We start from the raw sequence: 26329 nt of genomic DNA on the forward strand, positions 1-26329 counted from the left end.
GCGTCTGAAACGGATTTGCCTATATTACCACTGGTCTTCTCTGCATACTTGGTACAATCGGTTTTCATGGGTCCGAGTTCAGTCCCCCGAATGCAGATGCAGACTTAAGGAAACGAGCATGCCTAGCTAGCTTGCTGCTAGCTATCAGTCGTCATGAACATGATGAGGTAACAGCGAATACTGGCGTCAGGATCAGTCGATCTCATTTTCAATGTACTAACGCAGTTCCCTCTCATGGTCCTGTATCCCTGGTCCCGGAGACACTTTAGTAGCACATCGTTGGTGTGGTAAGAAATAGACTGGTTTTATTTCAGTTTCCACATGGTTTTCGACATTAGCACCCGTCAGTCGACGTGGCTTATATCTGTTGTTATACCATCATGGTTTGACCGGATGGTGGTCTCCAACAGGCGCCTCCACGTTTGCCCACAGATAGTGTCGGATCTACGTCGGCACCAGGTGCCTGCTTGAGGAACTATATTTAGTCTCATGCAAATGATGGGTGGTTATCCTGCCGTATGAAGGTGTACTGTTACCTGTTACCGGTATATTTGACAAGGATGACAGCCATCTATGCACAAGAAGTGAGTAGTGCGTGTAAAGATCATCCTCGGTTTTAGGAGGCGTCTGTGGAAGTGCCAACCCAGCATTCATTCGCACGGAAGTCGAATTGAAAGATTTGTAGCTTGGAGTTTTCTGTGCGCGAATCTCCTCAGCTTACACGTAGAGTGGCACTCAAAGCCAGGGAAGAAGTGTATATAATGAGGCGGCGTTACGGTGGTGGCGTCTGATTTCACTGAACAGGACTGTTTCCGTATCGGCCTAGGTCCTAACTGAGCAACCTTATATGACCCAGTCCTCATTCCATCTTCGACCTAATAATCAAGTCGAGGCGGGTCTGTTCTTCTGAATAGAGAACTGAATTTCGGATGTAGATTCCTTTTCTGCTTTTATTTTTGCCTTTAAATTTTCAGCCTCTTTTGGAATCTTTTATCGATTTACAGTGCTTGTCACTTTCCATTATCTCATATGTACCATATCATATATGTGATGTCTCTGCATACATGCCCAGTGCCACTGGAAATTTACACATCCAGGCATCGATTTTTGCCTCCAGCACATTCCTTATCCTTCAATTTTAGATTCTCTTAGCACATGGCGCCGACCGGAATGCACGTGATAAAGCGTGGCAAACTCCTTTACACGTGGCTGCGTCAAACGCTAGTTTGGAGTGCATACAGTTATTATTTGGTCCTTCAGAGTCAATGATCAACGTAAATGCGTCAGACCGAATGGGGCACTCACCATTACACCACGCGGTTTACGGTGGTCACACCCAGGTTTGTGCAATTGCCCTTCTCGGGTTTTCATTTTAATAGCGCTACGTCCAACCGCCCTGCCCTGTAGTGATCCAGTTTGATCCTATCCTTTTATATTGGAACACCTGACTAGCAGCTTTTGTGTGTTTGAGGGACTACAGGCAGCATCACATTTTCGTCGGTCATACCCCTTGGTCATGTGCACTAGAGTCTGTTCCACTGTTGATCACACATCCCTATTTGTCCTTGTAACGATTCACACTTTACCGTTAACCAGCTTGACTAGTATGTTCCCACGAAGCTTGGATTTTAGGCTGCAGAACTCTCGTTTCGCTTGTATGTGGTCATATGGCCGTGAATATGGCATCTTTATGTCTTGCGAAATGTCGTTTGATAACACCGCGTTTGTAGACGGTCTCGTGTGGGGCTACTACAGCATGGATCAGCGTTTTGACTTTGTACTTCCGCAGTGCCTCTGTTGATGAATGGCTTTTAACAGAGTAGAGCACCATTCTTGTCGAAATGAGGCCCAATTCATGCCCAGTCTCGGTTCCAAAAAGTTGGTTCTTGCAGCGATTCCACCGACATGAGCGCAATAAAGCTGAGAGCTATAATGACCTCTTACTCACATGCAACTATCTCAGATCTTCGGATGTTAACGATATCAGTTGTCAGCTAGGTTAGTCGACGAACTATTACACCGTTTGATCCAAATTTCTATCGGAAAAGACCGAAAACGCATGCGTTACTCATCATAATGTGTTTCTAGTAGTGGTATTGAATTATTCAGAACTAACGTTAGATTGCGACCATATTGCACTGACAGATGTTAGATGGCTTCGTTCGTAGGGAAGTCAGTAAGAAGCGAGGCACCATCAAGTGAAAACGCTATCCTATTCATGGTTTTCAGAGTGGTCCCCCAGACTATGATTAGCAAGTCGCTGTCAGGCAGGTCCAAGGACGCTCACAAACCATTTCACCCCCCCCCCCGGTGATAGTGTATGTCATGAACAGAATCAGACCAAAGGCACACCACATTTATAGGTTTTAAGAATTGCATAGATAATTGGAATTTCTGTAACATACCAATCTGATTGTCTTAAATAAACGATAAGTGATTAGACCGTTACTCGGTGGCAGTGATAACCTGACGTTCAACGTACTCAGCTTGTTTATTTTACAAGACACGGTCACGAATTTCTCTCTCACCCCAAGAAATCCACACAATTCGTAACCATAATTCAGATTGTCAAGAAGGATAACTCTTAAGCCTTATAAGTACGAAGTAAAATAATGTCCTTCGTATTTCGGAGTTCCGGCAGAGCGTCCGAGTTTCACCTTGTCGGGACACTCTTCGTAGTTACGTGACGTCTACGAAAAAAACAACTAACCAAGGAGACTGAAGAGCGAATATTCCCACTGACCAAACACAAGGTATAGGACCGCCAGATGACGAGGAACTGGAACACTGGTATGCACATTCACTCCTGCAGTGCTTCTTTACGACTACCGAAACTGTTTAGTACCTCTGTCCAAGGTTACCTGAGTTGATAAGCAAACTGGATATACGTACGTCTCAATAACACACACTGCTAAGTATTCTTTGACAACCACGAAGGTTTCCACCCTTCATGGGGTTCATGAAGTGGACATTGTCTCCGAATTTCCGTTCTATATGAAGGCAAAATCGTACGCAATTCGCGGAACGTAATTCGTCAACTTCACTCATGTCCTTTAGAGACCACCTTAGGCGACCGAGTAAGAACGCTCTTCTTAAGACAACCAAAAGCGGTGAATGTAATAACTGAAGAAAAACAAGGATGCATCCGACACCATAGACGTCTTACAGTGAGTAGGCAACTGAGGTAAGACAAATATAAAAGTTTCAAAGCGTTCTTAAATTTGAACGGTAACGGTTCGTTCACCTTGGGTGCGTTGAGAACGTGACGTTACACAAGCAATGGAGCTCAAACTACATACGCTAACTCAGTAAACCAGTGAAAGGCTGTAGATCATACAGGATAGTCTGTTATTTTGGAACACTCTGTCGAAGAATTCCAATAACATAAATGTAATAGACGTCTTATTAAAGTCAGTCGCAAACGTAAGAATAGCGAGTGCAACCGACTGCTGAGATGGTCAATATTTCATCTCTATAACCCATGTCGGAGAGAAAACAGAAAAAGCGAAGTCAACGAGGTCCAATAACTAGTAGTCGAGCTTCTGAGAAACAGATGCATAGTTGTCGTTTCAGAAGGGCTTGGTAAACAATCGGTATTTTTTACTGGGTAACCTTTCGCAGTTGACTCAGTAGCTTCATCAGGCCGAACGAACAGGTCACCAAGTTGGCCAGGTTTTAAGGTAAATGGTGAACCAATCAGTAAGATCTCTTCATATTATCGCACTAGATCAGTTTCTATTGCCAGTTAACGGCTCTTGTGGTTAGTATGGTTGTCAAAATCTTGCGTTGATGGATTATGGGCGTTTCAAATTAATTCTGATCGGTTTTGGTTGCTTTATCTTCCACTTCAATTGATGATTCACCGCGGTTGCCGCTGATAGATTTCGTTGTTCTTTGTGGGTTTGTGAGTGCTGCGACAATTTATTTTGGGAGTGGGATGAAGTCAAGTGGAATTTAGGTGATGACTACTCCTTCCGATGACCGCACACCATCAGCTTGACTGATCCAAAAACCGTTCTCCACACGCTTGGCAGTTCCACGCCCTCTATTCTGTTAACAATGGGATGCTTAGTGATTTCTACCGCTTCGGCCACCAGTCTTTGTGACGGAGACCGTGGTCCTCGCCGCAAAACATCTACGTTTTCTAGATTTTTTTTTTGTCCCGTGTCCGGCGCATGTTCTGCAATTGCCGAGTCTTTCAGTTACGCTCGATGTCCATCTGCGTTTCTTGGCGGCCTGATTATCTGTCTTCTGTGCTCTCCGATTCTGGTGTGAAATTCCCTGGCCGTCCGTCCTATACAGACCTTAATGCAGTCGTTACACTTAATTTTATAGACAGTCTCTGGTTCTGTTTGCTGGGAGGCTAAATTGCACCAGTGCACAGCGCAGTGTTTCCCCTCTGGAAAACTACTCCTATGTCGACTGTGTTTTCAGAATCCTTCGAATGATCTCCGATGCCCCTGGTTTATATGGAATAACAGCTGTCCCAAGTCATTCTGCGCTGCGAAATCTTAACTAGGTATACCCGTGATAAAGCGGCGTGAGTTGTGGCCCGCTTCACCTCAAATGCTCAATATTCTTTCAGTATTTTGTCACATCGTGTTTGTTTCAGTTTGAAGTACGTCAGAGTACTTTAACACCAGAACAACTAAAAGAAAGTGGATGCTATAACCATCTATCACCCTTGAGGCCAAATTTGACCGTATATTTGGGTCTATCTGGATCAACAAATCGAGCTGTGTTCACTGAGTCCTTTCGACTTAATTCAGCCGCAAGTCGAGTTGTTTGGAATTTCCCCTGAGTTTTCCTCGATAAGCTAGAGGTAATCTTTACAATTTTGCCGCAGGGCGAATCAAAAGCAGTACAATAAGTACCTGGAAATGTTCAGTAGCTTGCCACAAATTTCTCAGTTCGGTTGATCTGTGAAGCTTCCCGTGCCTTCTCTAATCGCTTATTGGCCGCCATCATGAGCTTTTACATCACCGTGTGCGAATACGTTGAAGAGTAGAAGATGACATTGGAAGATCGCCGTATTTTCATGCGGATTCGGATGGATGTAGTAAAAACTACAGGTGTTCTTGATGTCTGCAGTTAGTTAGGTACAGCCCTCAGGTTTCTATGCGGGCTGTTCGTTTTACTGCGTCTCAGGACTGCTTCTACAATAAGGTTTAGACCGGAGCACACGTTTGCATGATTGTTCTCTTGAAACTATTGGTCACTAGACACTGGAATATACTCCGTGACAATGCTGCAGATCACCTTCTTACTGTATAGGCAACTCCGTATCCCATTAGCCTGTTAAGAAATCTTTGTCACACCCGTGTTGTTTATAAAAGAAGCCGGCGTAATACCATCTGGGTTTGTCAGGTGTTTCTATTTGTTTATTTACAAGTGAGTAACTGTCTATTTGTTACAGTCCAGTGCAAGTTCAAGCTCACGTGGGATGGATATCGGACTGTACCGTACCTGTATACTGTATCCGAAAGACAATAAACGACGTCGATATTCCGCTTACAGGTTTTATGGATTTTGAAGCGCGAATGCGGGAGAACGGAACGATGTGATGTGATAGTTAAGGCCTAACTAAAACTTTGTTGCAGGGCAGTCAAGCATAAGGCTCGTGAAGAGAGCAGTTCTGGTCCCATCCGTTTGGGCAATCTTTGTGCAGTCCTCAGTGGGTTTTTGTTTGTGATGTTTGGGCTTCCAGCATTGTGCCAACCGGCAATATCTGCCTTCAGATTTGATCGCACTCGATCTTAGTAAAGTGTGTTTTCTCCACCAACCGACACAAGACGGAAGCAGTAGAATGTGTGCACACTATACTGGACCAGTTCGGAAATAATCCTCAAGCCGATGAACCTTAGGTTTTTGGAAATATTTTCATTCAGAAATCAATTTAGGCAGGAAAATAACGTTTTCTGCTCTGGTATTGTTCGGCTCATATCTCGCAATTTGTTCTTTGTTAACGAATTTACTACCACCAACTGTATTCGTCTATTATTTTTTGCAGGTTGTCCGGTTTCTGCTCGAGAAGGGTGCATCCGTGAACGCATTTGACAAGCGCGATCGCCGGGCAATGCATTGGGCTGCTGTCTGTGGTCATGCAGAAGTGATTGTCTGAGTTTTTTTTTACAGCACTATGGTAGTCAGTTCTCGATTTGTTCGTTGATTACAAAGACAATCACCTGGCGTGCTGGCATCTGATCCCAATCAATTGATTGTTTCATGTCGATTTAGCTTGCGAGTCTAACGCTGTAATAACGGTATTTTCCTCAGTTTAATTCTTGGTGTGAACCTTTCAAGCTAGCGTTCCCGTCAAAATAACCACCAAAGGTGCACAAGGTATTTTAACGCCCAAAACCGAGTGAAGAACACTTGTACAGTGCATCACATGTATATAGTGTAAGCAGCGACAACCTGGAAATCCTGACGCCTTCTAGATGCGCCACTGGCAACCGGCATTCGATCAATACTGGGTAATGATTGGCTGTTGGGTTCAGACCTTCGACCAGTCTGATCTCGGCTTGATACCGGACTGGTAAGCGTCCCGAACTTTTGGTCAATCTTGTGCGGGATAGGCTTCTCGACCGTAGCAGTGCTCAACTGTGAACGGTAAAGCGGTTAAGCCTAACGGATATCAGCCTCCCTTCGAGTGTGGAGTTTCTCTCTTAGAAGTGCACTTATCGGCTTTGTTTTGACTAAAACTCGGTCAATTTTGGTGGTTTAACTGGACAAGTTCGTACTACTTTTCCACATTATAGGTCGTGGAGGTGTTACATCAGTTTGGTGCCGAGGTGAACTGTCGGGACAAGGATCAATACACCCCATTGCATGCTGCCGCCGCCCTCGGCTGCGTGAACACTGTGAAAGCTCTGATCGAGCTGGGAGCTGAAATGCTGCCTACTACTGCCCAGGTGAGGGTGTTAGGTGTCCACCATTCAGACTGCCTCGCTTTCTAGTGGTATTTAGCACCAATTGGTTGCGAATCTGCGAATTTTCTTTCTTTGATGTGTTACCCGAGGTTTTATCTGTTCACCAGTATATTGGTTAGTCACACGATCGGCGCGATCCACCGCGAAAGGTGTTTTGTTATTACCACAATGTACGGATTGTTACTAACGTAAAGGATGCCGTGAAGCTACATACCATAGGTTTCTCAATTCTTCTACTGGGCTAGATTCCATATGGTTACTTGCTCTTGTATCTACTTTCGTATCACACTTCATCGGCTGCAGCCGCCTACGGGCCACAATACCTTTCGTGCAACACTTTTCATCTCTCAAGTAGGCCTCCAAAGCAAGTCGCATGTTTTGGCACTTCAAATGTGCCATGTCGCGGCATTTTAAAACCAAACTATTTCCAAAGCTTCAGGCATAACGACGTCTCATTAGTCTGATGTCCAAGGTACTATTCCAGCTTCATTCAGATTTCTCTATGTGAGCGTTCCGATAATTCCTCCAGTTCGTTGTCATCCTTCTTACCCTCCAGTTCTTCGGTTTCTTTGGTGTCCCTCGAAATCGTACTCCCGTAGTCTGTAGTGCGTGGGGTTCTCTGGTAGTTCCGGTCCACTCTAGGCGTTTGTGGTCAGTCATAGTGTGAAACGTTTGGCCTCCATTGTTCTAAAGACCAGATCACCACCAAACATTCGTTTTCGATTGTTGAATGCTTTTACTCAGTATTTGTCAAGGCACCACTGACCTAATCGTTGACCTCATCTCTCTTCTTCCCAACTGCGCCGATTTCTCGGTCACTGGAGTCTCTTGTTACACTAAGCGCATCTCCGACCTTTTGCAGCTTGATGTTAGCTTGCTGTTCTAGAATCCATGCTCTGACACGTTCGAAGGCATTGTGTGCCTCACCTGCCCACTCAAATTCTCTTTCGATTGAGTAAGTTGTACACTGGGACTGCGAAGAGTATGAGTACACCCATACTGTCACGTGTTATGATGTTTGGGCTGTGCTGCAACGATCTTGTGGGCTATACTGGCTGTAACTCAGTTCGTAAAGGCCGAACCGTGCCAGGAAGGCCAACGGGTAGCAGCCGGACGAAGAACAGCGAGCAATCATATTACGAGACAGTCTGGAGGTAAATTCATGCGATTCCGCGGTAGAACCATGAAAGCAGTAAGGCATTTTCCGAGACGACCGGGATGCCCATATTTTTGGAAGAGGCCATACTACCTTCTGCTAAGAAGGATGGGTTTGAAAACTTTGGCCTCGAAAACGCAGACTTCGATTGCCCAACGGTTGACCGTGACCGCCGGTGCATTGATCAATATGGCCGAAGTACTTTTAAAACAGGTGCTGCTCAAAAAGCACCCGCTGTGCGAAGTGGCGTTAGAATTGATACAGTCATGCCTTATTCCCCGCTTCCTCCGGACAGGTTGCCCCTTGCATCCAAGTTGGTCGGACCATTGAGACAGTGGCTATGGGGAGCGTCCCACAAGAAAACCCTAACGGCCGCTGCTTTCGGGTTAGACTTTTGAGTCAGAAGCTAGGGGCAGGGTTCCCAAACAAGGTCTTTCATCCCTCCAACTACCTTGTCGGTCAGACTTTTGAGTCAAACGCTCAGGGTGGAGTACCTCAACTAAGCTCCCTTCGGCTCCGACATCCTGGAAGTTTCATTCGGCCTTGCAGCTATTCGCTCACTGGCCTTCCTCCACACCCAGTCCCCTAGCCACTGTTCCATGTCTAAATCATCACCTAGAAAAATAAGCCAAAATAATCGCTTACGATCCACATTGCTGCCTTCAATGTTCGTAGTCTATGTCAAATCGGGTGATGGGCATCTCTTGCTGAAACAATGGTTTTCATATCTGCCGATGTGTGTTATATATCCGAAACATGCATAGAATACCTCAGCATACTGGTGCACCTCAAGGCGCTTAGAACGAGCTCAGATGTTCTTCGGGCGCTCGCCATTCTACCGCTTCCCTTGGTGGTCTGTTTATCCTCCTTTTATGCTCGCCAATTCTGTTGTGCAACTAGCAGTTCGTCCTACGTAAACCTTGGTGCAGGTGTTGCATTTAATTTTATATACACAATCTCTAGTGCTTTTAACCAGGAGGGGATCTTTCAACTGCACCAAAACCAAGCCTAGTTCCTTCTTTAAAGCTATTTGGATGTTGGCTAAGCTCAGCAGTCTTCGAATAACCCCCGATGTTCCTGCTCTAAATGGAATAACTGCTGTGCCAATCCATTCCTTACTGAGTCTTGATATCGGAGACGATTTCCTTTTAGATTGCCGCCTGATCAAACATAATGGGTGTCCTATTTATTGATGTCTGTTGGCGATCTCGATTTGAGCTGCTGTTCGGTCGATCTCTTCTGTCTCCTGTGTCTAGTGGATAGTCGTTTTTAATTTTCAACCAATATTATGTGTCATACGGTTCAGGAAGCATAGTGTGCTCGAGGTGGGCTCTATTTACGTGTTAAACTTGTGAGGATTTAAACTACTGGGATAGTTGTGGAATTCGTTCATGTAATCGCTTTTGATCAGAACAAGGGTGTCGTAAACATAACGCCAAGAACTTTCGGTGGTCAATAATATCCGGCCAAGGCCGTTTCCTCGAAGCCCCCCAAATAAATATTAGCTAAGAATGGGGATCTTGGATATCCCTTTCAAGACATTGTTCTTGAGAGCAAACAGTTGTGTTAAAAACAAACTGATCGAGATTTAAACATGCTCTTTTGCCCTCGATTAGTTCAGCCACTGAGAGCTGTGTCTGTTCCTTGAGTGTCGTGTCTGGTAGTAGCAACCTTTTGGTTACCTCCAAAGCATTCTCCCTAGGGATGTTTGTGTACATTGATGTTACGTCAAAACTCACGGCGACCTCGTCCATCTCCAAACGAAACCCTGCGACCTTATGGGCAAAGTCGTACGAATTCCTAATGAAGGTTCCTGATTTTTCCGTGGGCGGTTTTAGCATAGCAGCTAATAATCTGGCTAGCTCATGTGGTGGCGAGCCTATACCATCCAGTATTGGCCTCATCAAGGTGTCTGCCTTGTGGTTTTTTTAGCAGTTTGTAGAGTCCTCGTTAAGTCGTACTTTTTGGGTACAACCGACACCACCACCTTGCCCAAAATGGATCGTAAATATCTACCAACTTCAACCACACTTATAAATTATTGAAGTAATACTGCTACTGGTAATTTGTTGTCAGGGTCCATCGGCGAGTTTTTGCTTGACCTTTTGAAGATAGTCGCTCTTGTTCATTACTACTGTGACTTTATTTTTACTGGCCTTCGTCATGACTTGTCACATTGTGTGAAGCGCCCACCAAACCATGCGGCAGAATTATTTAGATGACTTAAAATGGTTTGTATTTTTGAAGTAGCTGAACAAGGGAGAGTATTATCCTTCATATACTCTATGTCTGTGAGGGAAGGCTCCGGGAGCATTTCGACCCCCATAGTTCCAGAGGCAGGTACATAAATTTCAACCAGCTAGACGTGGTGAACCCAGCCCAAATATTACCGTATACTCGTACCCGTCCACAGGAGTTCGCATACAGTGTCCTTCATGGGAATAAATTTGGAGGGGACGTCTTTGATCGTCAGGCACCACCGGAGTTTCTGACGATCGACAATCAAAGGCACCTCCCAGATCAAGACAAACGACCAAAGTAAGATGTCTGAAGGTGTGACGTTGTTCAAGAATCTGTCTCAATTTAAAGATATTCCTTGACAAAGGCCTAACCCGGCTTGATTCTCACGAGATTCTCTCTCCCGATAATCAACCTGCGCCAAATAATATCGGAGAGCACTTCAGAGGTAACGGATACCTCCATGGTTTTCACCTGACGTTCTTGCGCTCCCTTCGAACACTGGGATGACGGTCGAGGAACTCCATTGCTGGTGTTCTGTTTTCTGTTTTCATTCCTAGAACTGCCGGATACGATACACATTTTGAGACAATTAGTTCATCGGTCTATATGCATAAATGGGTTGAATCTAGGTTTACTCTCACAATCATATGAAGTCATGACGAAGGAGTTAGAGTGTTCGTCTCTCATTAATTTTGCTTCACGCATTGCAAATTTGATGACGCAACTGGTTGGAAGTTTCATATATCTAATTCACAAAACTATTTACTCCGTATGAAGGATCAGTTTTTTGGGCTTGTTTCAATAAATTAAGATCTCTTCAAACAGCCATTGACAGTTGGTCATACAGAGCGCCTGAACTGACTTGCTATCCTTTCTCTTATTTTTGTTTAGGGAAATACGCCTCTCCATATTGCTTGCTTGAACGGTCGAGAAGAAGTTGTGGAGCTACTTTTAGAAGCCATAGCCAATGCCGCATTACAACCAGCTTCCAAATGTTCACCTTCTATGGACGCACCTTCGAGTGATTCGAGCCCAGTTTCCCAGGAGACTCCGACTCAGGATCCCGGTTTCGAAGCCACTTTGGCGGCAGTGAATATGATCAGCGAACCTGGTCATTTCACACCCATTTACTACTGTACTTTATTTTTACTGGCCTTCGTCATGACTTGTCACATTGTGTGAAGCGCCCACCAAACCATGCGGCAGAATTATTTAGATGACTTAAAATGGTTTGTATTTTTGAAGTAGCTGAACAAGGGAGAGTATTATCCTTCATATACTCTATGTCTGTGAGGGAAGGCTCCGGGAGCATTTCGACCCCCATAGTTCCAGAGGCAGGTACATAAATTTCAACCAGCTAGACGTGGTGAACCCAGCCCAAATATTACCGTATACTCGTACCCGTCCACAGGAGTTCGCATACAGTGTCCTTCATGGGAATAAATTTGGAGGGGACGTCTTTGATCGTCAGGCACCACCGGAGTTTCTGACGATCGACAATCAAAGGCACCTCCCAGATCAAGACAAACGACCAAAGTAAGATGTCTGAAGGTGTGACGTTGTTCAAGAATCTGTCTCAATTTAAAGATATTCCTTGACAAAGGCCTAACCCGGCTTGATTCTCACGAGATTCTCTCTCCCGATAATCAACCTGCGCCAAATAATATCGGAGAGCACTTCAGAGGTAACGGATACCTCCATGGTTTTCACCTGACGTTCTTGCGCTCCCTTCGAACACTGGGATGACGCCCAAATATTTATACTCGTACCCGTCCACAGGAGTTCGCATACAGTGTCCTTCATGGGAATAAATTTGGAGGGGACGTCTTTGATCGTCAGGCACCACCGGAGTTTCTGACGATCGACAATCAAAGGCACCTCCCAGATCAAGACAAACGACCAAAGTAAGATGTCTGAAGGTGTGACGTTGTTCAAGAATCTGTCTCAATTTAAAGATATTCCTTGACAAAGGCCTAACCCGGCTTGATTCTCACGAGATTCTCTCTCCCGATAATCAACCTGCGCCAAATAATATCGGAGAGCACTTCAGAGGTAACGGATACCTCCATGGTTTTCACCTGACGTTCTTGCGCTCCCTTCGAACACTGGGATGACGGTCGAGGAACTCCATTGCTGGTGTTCTGTTTTCTGTTTTCATTCCTAGAACTGCCGGATACGATACACATTTTGAGACAATTAGTTCATCGGTCTATATGCATAAATGGGTTGAATCTAGGTTTACTCTCACAATCATATGAAGTCATGACGAAGGAGTTAGAGTGTTCGTCTCTCATTAATTTTGCTTCACGCATTGCAAATTTGATGACGCAACTGGTTGGAAGTTTCATATATCTAATTCACAAAACTATTTACTCCGTATGAAGGATCAGTTTTTTGGGCTTGTTTCAATAAATTAAGATCTCTTCAAACAGCCATTGACAGTTGGTCATACAGAGCGCCTGAACTGACTTGCTATCCTTTCTCTTATTTTTGTTTAGGGAAATACGCCTCTCCATATTGCTTGCTTGAACGGTCGAGAAGAAGTTGTGGAGCTACTTTTAGAAGCCATAGCCAATGCCGCATTACAACCAGCTTCCAAATGTTCACCTTCTATGGACGCACCTTCGAGTGATTCGAGCCCAGTTTCCCAGGAGACTCCGACTCAGGATCCCGGTTTCGAAGCCACTTTGGCGGCAGTGAATATGATCAGCGAACCTGGTCATTTCACACCCATCCATCTAGCTGTTACGTCTACAGGTGGTGCGTATTGCTTACGTTTGCTGCTGAACGCAGCGACGCCTCGCATCACGCTGGCCTCAGCCAGCAATGGCAACTCTTTGTTAGCTACTTCAACCCAATCATCTCGAAGATCGCGCTGTCTGGCTGGTCTCGAAATACCGGGTGGAGAGGATGGGAGCCACCCCCTTCATATGGCTGCCTTGCACGGAAGGTATGCTGAGACAGTAGAAACGGTCAAGAGTACTACATATGCTTTTCACTACATTTGTGAATTTCATGTAGATATCTCTTCTCATGCCTTATATAAGCATCCTTTTTCCTATAGTACTACGTCTCCAGCGTCCTGACCTCGTTCAAATCAGCTTGGTAGTTTTCGCTGCCATGTCCGATCAAAGCATTAGTCACCCACAGTATAACTCTGCATTACTTCAGTTTTTTCCTCCACCAGGAACATGCATAGAAACATATCACAGCTGTAGCCAGGTTTCGACCACTTCAACTTTACTCTACGGCCTCTACCTCATTCGTGCGAGTGAATCGGCTCCACTCGTATCTCAGATCGCAAGGTCATGGCAGTATGTAAGCCAATCTAGATTTCACTTGCAACGTTTGTAGGATTGTTACTGTAACAACCGGCAAAACAGATTTGTATTCAAGCCTAATATTACTCTCTGAATAACATGGACGTTTGGGTGCCTGGTTTAGCTGTTGCTGAATCACCAACTTACTGATAGTGGTAGCGACGGGCTTTTCAGTTTCCATTTACAGTTGAGCTTATGTGTACTTCGGGAAAGTAAGTGCCGTCCTGAAAAAAAAAATGGGTTAAAAATTGTTTGTAATTTACCTTGGGGTAATGATCATGTACTTTCCGCTTCGTTGATGGTGTTCCGCAACGCATATTGCAACGTGCCAAGTCTTATTTTTCTCCGTGGGAGTTATGGAAAGGTTTTCCGACGTGCTTTATGCTTGGGCGATCCGGTGACCATCAGTTGGTGAAAAGCCCATAGAGTTCAATCAAATGGACTGCCCAGTGACTCCCAGTGTAGCGTGTGAAAAGCAATGAAGAAAGCCTTGAAGAAAACCAATACCTCCGAGAACTACGGCCCAACATTTTTGTGATCGAGACTGGCAAATATGACGTATCTGTGCTCTCTAGAAGCCACGTTTATGTCATTGGCACAATCTGTCTCCGAATTCTGCTGACTGTATATTGGCAATAAAAACATGCTGTTAAAACGTACCTCGAGGGCGTCCGGAGGCTACGGCTTGGAAGTTTTAGTCGTTTACTGGAGACCTGTGTCTTAACCAATTGATCGAAATCTCGACGTCCTCTCTGTTTGTAGGTCTCCGCTAGGTGGCTAGCGACCACCCCGATTTTGGATTTTGCACATGATTCTCGAGCGTCTTGGTGGACAGTGGTTTGGTGGGTACAGTATGTGAAATACCGCGGGAAAGATGAGTTGTTCCAGTTATAAAGGGGGATGAGTGCTGTTGGCTTTCATCGATGATCCCTGGTTGTGTCGGGTGCATCAGAATCAGCTTCAAGTCGTTCCGGTTGAATGAAGCATTCCATTGTTTATGATTAATGGACCGAATGAATTGTACTGGGCAGAAAGTAAGTACATTGATGCCGGCAGCTTAAATCTTATTCAGTTGAAATCTTAGACGTGGGAATTGAAAACAAAAGGTTACATTGTTAAGCATGGCAAAGCGGAATGGGCTTCATGGTAACAAATCACCTGCGAAGCAAAACACATGGCATAGTACATTTTTTTCTCATCAACAAATTGATAAGAGTCAGAAAAGAAAGTCATCTCTATGGTTTTCAATAAAGACGGATAAAAAGCAATGGAGGCGCACTCAATGCCAACGGTCTTTAAGAGATCAAGTATGGAGAAGCTGGTGGAAGGTGCATCCACGATGCCTAGTCTATACTTATTCAACTTGCCACAATATTTGAGCTCCGATGATATTATCAGCCGACAAGGGTTAAATGAGGGTATCGAGCACTCTCGAGATTTCAGGATGTCATCTGCAGGAGGATAGGGGCTGAGGAAGTCTGAGAGTGGAATCAGGTGAAAAACTGTTCCTTTGAAGAGTTCCTACCCGTACTAATTTTCCTCACACAGACAAGGTTGACACAGCTCCCTATCTCCTTCGGTGAGTTCAGACTCATCACTTCAGACACGAAAGAAAACCCGTTTTTTATTTCCTGTCGAATGTGAGTTGTGTTCGTCCGCGACTGCGCGCCTAGCGTGTAACATTACACTTGTGTCTCTAAAGTTGTTTGAGATGTATGCACCCAGCCAGTCTGGTATGCAGTAATTACGTTTCCAATGGGAAAAGTTGGTTTTGTAAATGAGATACCTTTATTACAAAAGTCGAAACTGAGTGAGGAAGTGTCCTGTTTAGAGGATTTGAGTTTAGCTGAGAGGGAAGCAGCTACTATGGAAGCTTCCAACAACTTGACACCATCTGGAATGATTGGGTGTTTACAGAAAAACCTTTGAGTTGAATCTACGAAAGAACGAGGATGGGAAATGAAACGGCTGGAGTGTTGACCGAAGTGGCCAGAGGTTCTTGGAGCTATGGAGAACTTTTAGAGATGCAAATTAGCAGGATTATTGAGTATATAATCAAGCTGGATCCCATTTCCGTTTGGCTGTTGAACCAGATCGTGAAGACTCGAGGGGAGGAATTAACCCTTTATGAGTCACCTGGTATGATGAAAATTAAGGGACACAACTATGTATAAATCTACTAAGAAAGTTCTTCGGAAGCTGGACGGAAATATTTGTAGGACACGGCCAAACATTCACTGCTTCCACATTAATACTGCAAGAACTTGAGCAATCGGCGGCCACTCTGGAGGAACAAAATAAAGGAACTCCCTCTCTGTGTTTTGGTTTTCATCATATAATAAATTCGCAAAAAGTTGGAATGGTCGCCAGACTGGTATCACAATCTCCACTCAGCGGTGATACTCGAACTGCTATCGTGTGAATTTGTGTGGAAAGATATTTTTTAGTTCCAACTGTAAATCGTCAATCTTGCTAAAAATTGCTCTGGGGCTCTCGAATGAACTAATGAAAAAATCCTTGGTAAAGATTTATTAAACAACCTGCGCTACCAGTCCCTCAAACAATTCTATTCTTCGCAACACAGGATGAGTTTATTAACTCGTACTGGAGCTAAAGGACAGTTTTTCAGTATGAATCTTATAACCATAGTCCGATAAAATAAGTTGCGGGTCGGCCATGTTATAACACCGAAAACAACGTAGTCATCATCATCATCATCAACGACAAGAGGACGATTAGGGTCCTCAACCAAAACAACGTAGAATGAACGTCCAATGACCACTCTTTTGGATGATGATTACCTCTTCAAGTTCTCACTTCCAAATCCAGTTTAGTGCGCTGTCTATTCTGCTGGAGGTTCTGATTTCGACGATATAATCTCGGTAAACTGTAGATCCTCGCTTTGTACATGAGTTCACTGTTCACTGTTTTCTGGGAGAAGGCTGGCGTAGTCTTTGCTCCAGACGGAAGTAGGGTGTATCAGTGTTAAACTGCATGTGTACTAATGCTCAGAAATTCCATGAGTTCTTTTTCTTCGCCTCTTCAACACTTTGGTTCTACAAAGTACCTGTCATCATCCAGCCAGCCAAATATTTTGCCCAATATTGCCGGTGAATACGGGTTGGTGGCTAACGTATTATTCAGACTAATGAAAAAATCGGCATTTCTAGACGGCTTTTTCATGATGACGAATGGTACTGTCTGGAAGAAGCGCTTGACCGGCTTTAATACACCGGCCTCAGTCTGTCCTGAAGATCTTTTACCCACTGATCGTATGGCTTCGTTAGTAGATGGTGTTTTGGACGGGATACTATCTGGACTTCATGGAAGAGGTAACGTACAGCTTTCGTTTTGGTGCAGCATTTGAAGTTCCCCTGGAGCACTGTAGAATATCCCTAAATTTGGACTTCTGGTGGGCTGTGACTAAATCTGTCACCTATTTCATTCAAGCTCATAGTAGACAGCTGCAGACGATGCATCCAACCAAGACCCAACAGGCTTATTCACATGAGGTCACCATGGCATGTAATTCCACACTCATCTTGGTTCTAAACTTCTGGTTTGCAGTAAATTTCTCGTCGAGTTTTAGTTTACCATCTGAGTCATGTGTTGCAGTTTTCGGTGGGCGCGAACCTAGAGTATTTGGATTCCTTGCAGTTTTCACGGACACTGTTAATACAGCCATAGTTTGAACCGAATTTGCACCGAGTTGGAATCCCAGTATAAACTCCTATTTGATATTTCACATGTAGCGTAGATTACGTGATGTATTCCGTGTTATTCTGTAGAATTCACTTGTCACGCTTTTGCAATGATTCTGACATGTTACTTGTTTCCTATCTTCCAAAGCCGATTTTTTGTTAGTATTCCTGAGGCCCGTCATTATAACTGTGTTTATCAAGTCCCCGCTGATTTACGCAGCAGTGAATATATCATGAACGTACTAGGCCAGTCGATGCTTCTTTCCTCACCGCTCAGAAAAGCCTTAACAGGCCTCACCCAGCCCGCTATGTGAAGGCCTAGTCTTCGGACCCGTTGTTGGACACACTAATTCGTTTTCCTTAAAACTGCTTCCACTGGTGCATCAATTTATCGTCACATTGTAGGCGTAAACAGAAATGTGAAAAGGATGGTGGTGTTAGAAATCCGACATTAACACCTCAACATATGCGACTGAATAATTCCCACAGAGGCGACAGAACAAACCTATTGTCCATCCATCTGGCTAACTACACACTGTTGTTTTCGATGTTTAGTTGGAATAAAAAATCGGTGTTGGAATTGTTCTGCAAAATCTGCTTGAAGATTTAAGTTATTACGGTAAGCTAAATTTAGGTTCTCCTCGAGTAAACGCTGCACTAATTTTATTTATACGGTTACTAAATTATAGTCATTTCAATTGCACTGGCTTATCGAATCATCATACTGTATTTTCCTCTGCATTTCTAACCTATAAATGAATTATTTTACTTGCATTGTGTTTTCGCATTCAGTTTCAGGGTATAGGAAACCAACTGATTTCTCAGTGTTCCGTACCCGGGCACACCCCTAGCGTGTGAGCCTGATGCGTCTAACTTCCGTTTATAGCGTGGGCCATATTCGTGAGGCTAGCTACCTACGTCAAATGACGTAGGTAGATAGCATGTTCAGTAAGACTGATACCCACACCGGCGATGTCCCGATAAACAACCAGACTTCAAGGGACCTAGTTGAGTTCCGGGATTAGTTAGTCAAGGCATTACACCCCACGCTAATAATCAACAATCATGGAGCTGGGAAAGTTTACACCCAACTACCGCAAGTGTATTTGATTTCCGAAATTTCACGGGAAATTACGCTCACTCGAGTTATCTTAACCTTCCTTGTTCAACTTTGTGTCGTGTCCAATAACCCCTTCCAGATTCGACCGTGCAGAATTATTGTTGAATCACGGTGCTGTCGTTGACGCCCGAGATCGCTGGGGTAATACGGCCCTCCACATTGCAGCCGATCGTGGTCATGAACTGTTCATTCTTAGTATGATTCGGGCCGGTTGCAGGTGGGATGTCCGCGGTCACGGAGGAGCAACTGCTCTACACCGTGCAGCTCTTTCTGGTTTCCAGGCCTGTCTCTTCAGGTATACTGTTTTCAATTACTCTTACCGTTTTCTGTTGCTTTTTACCTCTGTTCTGCGACAGCTAACAAACCATGAACTTGATTTTTCCAAATGTGCGTAATCTAGATGTCCTTGGATTACAGACTAAAGTCCTATCCTTGAAAAAAGTTTTGGAAATGTTTGTTAACTCTTTGAATCAACGTTAGAGGACTGCTTGGCTTAAGAGGTGACGCAGTTTTCTAAAACACGAAGTTCCGAGTGCTTTGGTATAGGCTCCGTGCAATCCTGCTATACCCGGGTTTCAGTCCCTACAATATGGAGGAAAATTGAAACCTTTAGCTGGCGGATGGCTTGTACAGTCAGTTCCATATTTCAACTGAAATATCTTTCCTGGAATTCGAATCCAGGATAAAAATTCATACTCCGTAAAGTTTCCTCTAAGCCAGGGAATCACGTCATCAGATTACTCATCAGACGACCGATAGATGTCTCGTTCTCATCTTTGTACGTATCAAGGTCCAGAGATCTCCATAGTGGATTCTTGTGACCGTACGCTTCTATTTTATTCTGCATAACAGGTAGAAGTTACGCAGTTTTTTGTCGCAGATCTTTGAATAACGAAGGCCGTACGGGTTGGGATCCCTGTAAGAAAACGTTCGAAATGTGCAACACCTGGTTGAGGATGGATTCACGTATACTTTAACCCATAGTTCAGATTGTTGATGATTGTATGGCCTTGGGAAGATAGATAGTCTTAAAGAGTCTCAAGAGTTCAATCCTGTAGGGAATGACCGGGAATGTGACCGGGCTTGATGGGCAAAGACGGGTGCTTAATTAGAAGGTATAGCGAGAAGTCGCGCAGGGTACACTGCATTCAGACGAAACGAAACTTCAAGGAACTTCGAAACCGCGAGCTCCCGATTAGCGTCTTGAACACTGACCTTTTCGTTCATTAGTGGCCGCGCTAGTGAACTCGCGCTTAGACCTTTTCGTCATTAGTGGCCGCGCTAGTGAACTTGCGCTTAGGCAGGATATAGCGCCACTCATCCTTCGATCACGGCATCCATAACACTCCGTCACCTATTGATTAGCTTCTCAACTGGACACATCTTAGGTAGATGAAATTGGTCTTCCCCTGAACCACATATAGATGACTATTTATATGAGGAGGCTTAGAAATTTTCAATGAAGATTTCATTCAGCAAGTGAAACTGACCTACGCTGAAAAACCGAGGCACTTCACAGCTGCTTCTTACTAAATGGGAACCGTCAGCAGTGTGCATCTCACAAAACTCAGTGGACTTTTAAACCGGCGACCTATGGCTTAGTGGACTAAATATTTTTAGTCAACACGTGATTACGTGATGTGAATTTCGCGATTGAAGAACAAATGGCACTGTATCCTATCTATTTGCGAGTTCCTCACGCAGCGGATCAGCCGCCGGTGGCCGAACGATGACGTTCAATTCGCTAATCAGAATGCGGGGTTTCGAAACTACCAAAGGTTTCGTTTCGTGAAGTGCACACCGCTTAGATTAGGAAAGCACGGCTCCTTGGGAAATCCATTTCTGGTTTTCTGTATCTGGAATGCAACTGCATCTATTCTTTCGTTTATTGAACGATTGTCTTTCGACTTGTTGCTTGCGTTTTACCGTAAAAATCCTGCGAGAAAGATGAAACCAAAGTTACCCGTTGTTTGGTGGCGATTTAGTCTTTCTTGGTGGTCACTTGAGAGGATGTCGTCCTCAAGCCGGCGAAGTTGTCTACCCAGGACTGATCTCAAAACTTGCGACAAAACAGGAGTAACTTAGATGGATCAGCTGTTGTTAGGACCAACATGAGGACAAAGGCTTCTTACTGGGAACCGTCAGCAGTGTGCATCTCACAAAACTCAGTGGACTTTTAAACCGGCGACCTATGGCTTAGTGGACTAAATATTTTTAGTCAACACGTGATTACGTGATGTGAATTTCGCGATTGAAGAACAAATGGCACTGTATCCTATCTATTTGCGAGTTCCTCACGCAGCGGATCAGCCGCCGGTGGCCGAACGATGACGTTCAATTCGCTAATCAGAATGCGGGGTTTCGAAACTACCAAAGGTTTCGTTTCGTGAAGTGCACACCGCTTAGATTAGGAAAGCACGGCTCCTTGGGAAATCCATTTCTGGTTTTCTGTATCTGGAATGCAACTGCATCTATTCTTTCGTTTATTGAACGATTGTCTTTCGACTTGTTGCTTGCGTTTTACCGTAAAAATCCTGCGAGAAAGATGAAACCAAAGTTACCCGTTGTTTGGTGGCGATTTAGTCTTTCTTGGTGGTCACTTGAGAGGATGTCGTCCTCAAGCCGGCGAAGTTGTCTACCCAGGACTGATCTCAAAACTTGCGACAAAACAGGAGTAACTTAGATGGATCAGCTGTTGTTAGGACCAACATGAGGACAAAGTTTTGGAATGAGGATGACATTAAAGGGTCTTCTTGGATGAACAGCAAATGTGTCTAAGGTGAACGTAATAGCCTTCATCTGACGTAAGCCAGTTTGGAGACGATCTGAACTGGGTGATTTGGGGGTGTTGAATTCCCACAAACGAATCCGAGCGCTCATTGTAGTGGTTGCTAGTATAGGAAAGTTGGTCAAAGGGGATGGGCAGTCCGACAAAATGGTAGTCAGTAATAGAAAGGTGGGATGCAAAAGACTGAGCAAAAATCCAGGCTTTTTTCTAACGGAAGAGTTCGATGATTACAGACAGATGCAATACAGTGCCAGCTGAGGTGGAACGAGTTTGCGACAGATTGTTTCAGCCAGCACTAGAGGTGATTGACTTTTAGTTGGTGGTGGTCATAGATGGACAGCCCTCCGTATGATCAATTCGTCTCTGTTATAGACGGACTAGAGTTCCACGCACAAAGAACAGGAGAGGAAACTGTTTGTTCCTTCGTTATCATGAATGGACAATCTATCCTGAAGATGATTGTTTCCATGGTTTGAAAAGAATAGGGTTAAATTAGGTGCGAAAGAACACGTGAGACTCCTGGCCTAAACCAGTGGATCCTTTTGCAGACCACAGTCCAAGGGATAAATACCAGAAAATTGGCGAGTATCACCCCGACCACGTAATCGCCGGAATATATGTTGGGAGTTTGAAGCGGGTTTGGGGTCGAGGGCGAATGAGACAATGAAAATGGTGCGGGCGGGAGGTACAAGGGAATCGAGGTCCCAACAGCGTCGCTGTCGCGGTCACTCACGGTACAAAATAAGACGGGCGATGTAGGGCCTCACAACTATAGGGGTTGTATGACAGCCAGTGTGGGCACTGAGACCGCCGATAATTCAAAATTCCGCGTGGGCTCAGACTGAAGTCTCTGTTTGCAGTTGGTGTGTTGCACAGACAAGGGCAACACATCTTCGGGATACGTTAGCGACTTCTCGATTGAGGACGAAACGTTTGCAATCCAGCTACCATGCTGTTGTTTGTATGTCCAACACTTAATCGTCGCCTAGATCAATTTAATTCTTGTCAAGTGAGTTCATTCTAACGTCATTTTGGTAGTCAGGTAGTGTTTATGCAACTTTAGCTTCTTCGAGGGGTAATTGCACTGGGGATGAATCCCATCCCTCCTAAATCATCTTGGTAAGAATTCTCGAGGGGAGACTACAATACCTTGAAATCACCTGAAGGGTCAGTACTACTTATCTGCGTACTTTGGATATTCGCGTTTGTTTATTGAGTGAGTAGTTGCACCCACGCTCCATAGGTTGGATTAGTGAATTGAATGGGTTTTCTATGGGCTGAGCAGATAGTGTTGTGCATAGTTTGTAACTAGCCTTTGAAGGTCTGGAGTATAATACACAGTATTATGTGACTTTTTCTTCAAGCTGACCCGATGGTTTTTCACAAGCGTATCGTTGTGTTTTGGTTGATGTACAGATTGATTGCGGCGGCTCTTACGGATTTAGTGGGCGAGGATAAAGTCAATTCAATATTGAATGACTCCAGGGACATTCATAAGTCTCGTGAACAACTAGACATTGTGGATGTGAGTCGCTTCGGCGATTCCCCCGAAATTATTGCACGTCTGGCAGAAATAATGCAGCTGAAAGATTCTTATGGCCGCACGTTAGTTCATGCAGCAGCTTTGGGGGCTAACATGGACTGTGTGAAGTTGGTTCTATTATCTGGCGGGGATCCGTTTGCGATCGATCAATACGGTCGTACCCCATTGCACTACGCGGTGGCTTCATGTGCTTTTGCGGTTCGCCCTCCCATGTCCGGATCCCCATTATCACCCGGAGTCACTAGTCTATCTCCGGGGTCTTCTTTATCTCCGATTGCATCACCACTCAATAGCGCTCCGTGGTACTATCGCGCCAACGCGATCGCCGATGCTGTTTCAGCATCGTTGGTGTTCCTCAAAGTAAGTTGGCGTTATTTTTCTGACTTCCGTACGATGCTTCACACGACAGGTACATACTTAAGTTTCGCTTCAAAATACGTGATGAAACATTCCTATTCTGTTTGTCTCCGTTGTTGAAAAGACCCTTTTTGATTGGTATGAGTTTTTCTGGTGATCGCTTTTTATAGAGTCCCCATAAATGTATGACGACGATTGTTTTCGATATGAACTTGGCTGCTAACTGATTTAAAATAACTATTTTGTGTGAGGATCCTAGGTAGTCTGTCATATGTAAACCAGAAATACGGAAAATCAAGTCATGTCTGGACTTGTCTAGTTCTGTGCTCCATTATCATATTTTAGCTATGCCTTGTGGTTGCCATGGCTTACTTGACAGCGCAATCACAGGAATGCTAAGTGCAGTTGACAGCAAACTGAACTTTAAGTTTCAAACTCCAATCGATTCGACTGTTCTGTTTGTTGAAATACATTTTGACAGTGACGTAGGTATGGTTTTTATTACATCTCTCTCGGTGAATTGGGGTTTCATTGTTCTGTTGACACAGTACTGCTCACAAGGCTGATGAAATGTCTTCTAGGTCAACCAACCACTAAAGGATATCTAGTTCCGGAGAACTTTTCCTTCCATGAACTACCTTGCTTTAGCAAACTAATCATACATTGCTTTATGTATCTGTATCTTTTTAAATATATACACCAAGCTTGACAATATCTAACAGTATATATGTTCACAATCCTATAGTTGTGCTTCCTGAGACGCACAAATTTGAGGACATCGAGAAAGCTAGTTTTGAAGAAGAGTCATCAGCAGAACCTCCCTGTTGTCTTGGCACAGCTTAGGCAAACGACGATAGTTACGTCAACCCAAAAGTCAATCAACAGTTGCCGTATATTCTGTCTATTTTAGATGAACAACTTGACCCATTATCTAACTAACCAGTTAGGCCAACTTTGCACGTGAAGCACCACCAATCAGTCGTACGGTAGTACTAGTATTTTATAGAAGCGGCTTGTTTCCTGCTTGGTTGCATCTGAATTTTGTTGCTACGGCGAAGTTACATCGCGATGAAATCTGGTTCGCAAAATTGTTCGTCTAGGAATGTTTCCAAGCCGGGGTGTTTTTTGTAAGAAGGGGATGGTGTATTCCTGGTGCAAAATATCGAGCTTTACTAAGTACGTTTTCCCTTCAAATTGTTTTATTCGACCGTTTCCTATGAGAGCTGCGTATCGCACAACTTCAACGTGTCATGAAAAAATGGGTAAGCTTGGGTATTACACAGTCTTTGTGGGCCAAAGGAGCTCAAGCAAAATCCCAAGGATATGCGGCATGTTCCAATTCCATCTTGTATCTAGAGAAAATGATTGATTAAATCCCCACTTTTTGAGACAAATCTTGATCACTCATCGCTCAGTTCCATTCGAGCATATTTGATTGTCTTAGAGTTTATTTGTGTATGTGCAATTCATGGTTGTACGTCTCTTCCGCCTGAGGTAGCTCAGTAATTCAGACTTCCATAAAGACCTCAAACTGGATAGGAACCACCTTATTCTTGTGGCTAAGGGCAGAACATGCGTCACAAAATGTAAACTTTTCTATTTAACTCCACCTAACTGCTGTTGTCTTGTGACAAGTCATTCGGATCACGCTCGTCGAATGACGTCCCTAATTATCTTTCTATCATTGCCATGGCAGTATTTTGGCTATCCTACAAACATGAGTTGTAACAAGGTCATGATTGTACGAGGGCTGGGATACTGCCAGGGCGCCTACACCTAGACAGGAGGACGATTAGGGTCCTCAACCAAAGCCTTTGGCTCAAAAGCCTAACCGCAAGGTAGCGGTGTTTGGCGGGAAATGCAAATGCATCATCATTTCTACGGAACAAGTCGCCACATTTTCCAACCCCCAACCTGGAGGGCCAGGAGACTGTGTTCGTCAGACCTCTAACCATTGACCAACCTGGTATGAGAGACTCTGTGAGTGTCGCGGGACACTCTCCAGTATAGCTCAATGGATCGCTGAGGTGCGCAAACCGTCACACCACGGTAAGGTCCAGTCTCTTCGTGACGGCAGTGAAGCATCGGTGTTGAACACTGATGTCATGCTGTCGATGATGATGATGATTGTCCTAGAAACATGATAATTTTTTCGGCCAATCCACGGACAGTCAGACGTATAAGTTTGTTGTGATCAGGTCTCGGATTTTCTCGAATTGTAAAAGTTCCCGAGGCGTAGGTTTCTCATGCAGAAGTATCTTCGACCCATTTGGAGGGTTTTAGTGTTCTGGGATGAAAATAACCGAAATTTTTCGAAGCATTACATGCTTCCATTATTTCATTGTTGTATTCCTTCTATCTCCCGAAATTGAGTTGTTTGTCTGACACTATTTTTCCCAACGAAACTTGACCTTTTGATGCGATCAGGCCACTTGTTTGACGGCACAGTTCCGTATCAGGCAAAAGGAGTAGGGGAAAATAAATTTCCCGTCCTGAATGAATTTTGGAGTCAGACGTTAACAAGGCTACATTCAGCGGTTATCGTTTAGTCAGGAGATGCAATCCTGGGTGATAATCATAACGACCCATCTTCAGAGCTGAATTCTAAGGACGTACTTGGTAAACTACGGGTTTTCAAATTGTGTATGATCTCGTTTCAGAGGGGTTTGGTAAACAATGGGTGGATTTATTGCCGGGCAACGTTTCGCTTTTGACACAAAAGCTTCGTCAGGTCAGGGAACCGTGAGATTCCTTGTGACTAGTGACTTGGTCAGTGCTAGGTGTTCAGTCTGATGTTCCTGTTTGTTGATTATTGGGGATGACTAAGATTTACGATAGATTGGTTAGGGGGTTCGTCTTTATGATGAACCCGGATTTTTCGTCCTTGCTTTTTCGGTCTAGGACACCTTAATGGAAAATTTTTCTTGGGGCCGTTCACAGATTTCGTTCACCTGTGTTCGTCCAAGGGTGCTGGGACATCGGTTTGGGGATGGGGGTGGGGTGGCTAATTGGATCTAACTCTACATGGATTTTGTACTTTTAGAGCCAGACCATTTCGCTGATAACTGCACACCGCCTCGTATCATCTTGGCTGATCTAAGACCGCTCTCCACACGTTTGCAAGTTCTACCCCCTCTATTCTATTCACACTCGGATACTTGGCGATTTCCA

At 44.4% G+C, this 26329-nt stretch overlaps 1 protein-coding gene across 1 annotated transcript in view; it reads left to right on the forward strand.

Annotated features, from left to right (window-relative positions):
- The window catches only part of T265_02927 (hypothetical protein), a gene marked incomplete at both ends in the record, with an annotated part of 61099 nt that overhangs the window by 6654 nt on the left and 28116 nt on the right, over positions 1-26329 (forward strand). The window contains 4 exons of the mRNA XM_009167291.1: positions 6762-6914; positions 12828-13279; positions 18550-18765; positions 22675-23161. Coding sequence (XP_009165555.1) covers positions 6762-6914; positions 12828-13279; positions 18550-18765; positions 22675-23161 — 1308 coding nt within the window. The remainder of the gene's footprint in view (positions 1-6761; positions 6915-12827; positions 13280-18549; positions 18766-22674; positions 23162-26329) is intronic.

The sequence above is a fragment of the Opisthorchis viverrini genome, assembly GCF_000715545.1.
Source record: "Opisthorchis viverrini unplaced genomic scaffold opera_v5_38, whole genome shotgun sequence".
Taxonomy (NCBI): domain Eukaryota; kingdom Metazoa; phylum Platyhelminthes; class Trematoda; order Opisthorchiida; family Opisthorchiidae; genus Opisthorchis; species Opisthorchis viverrini.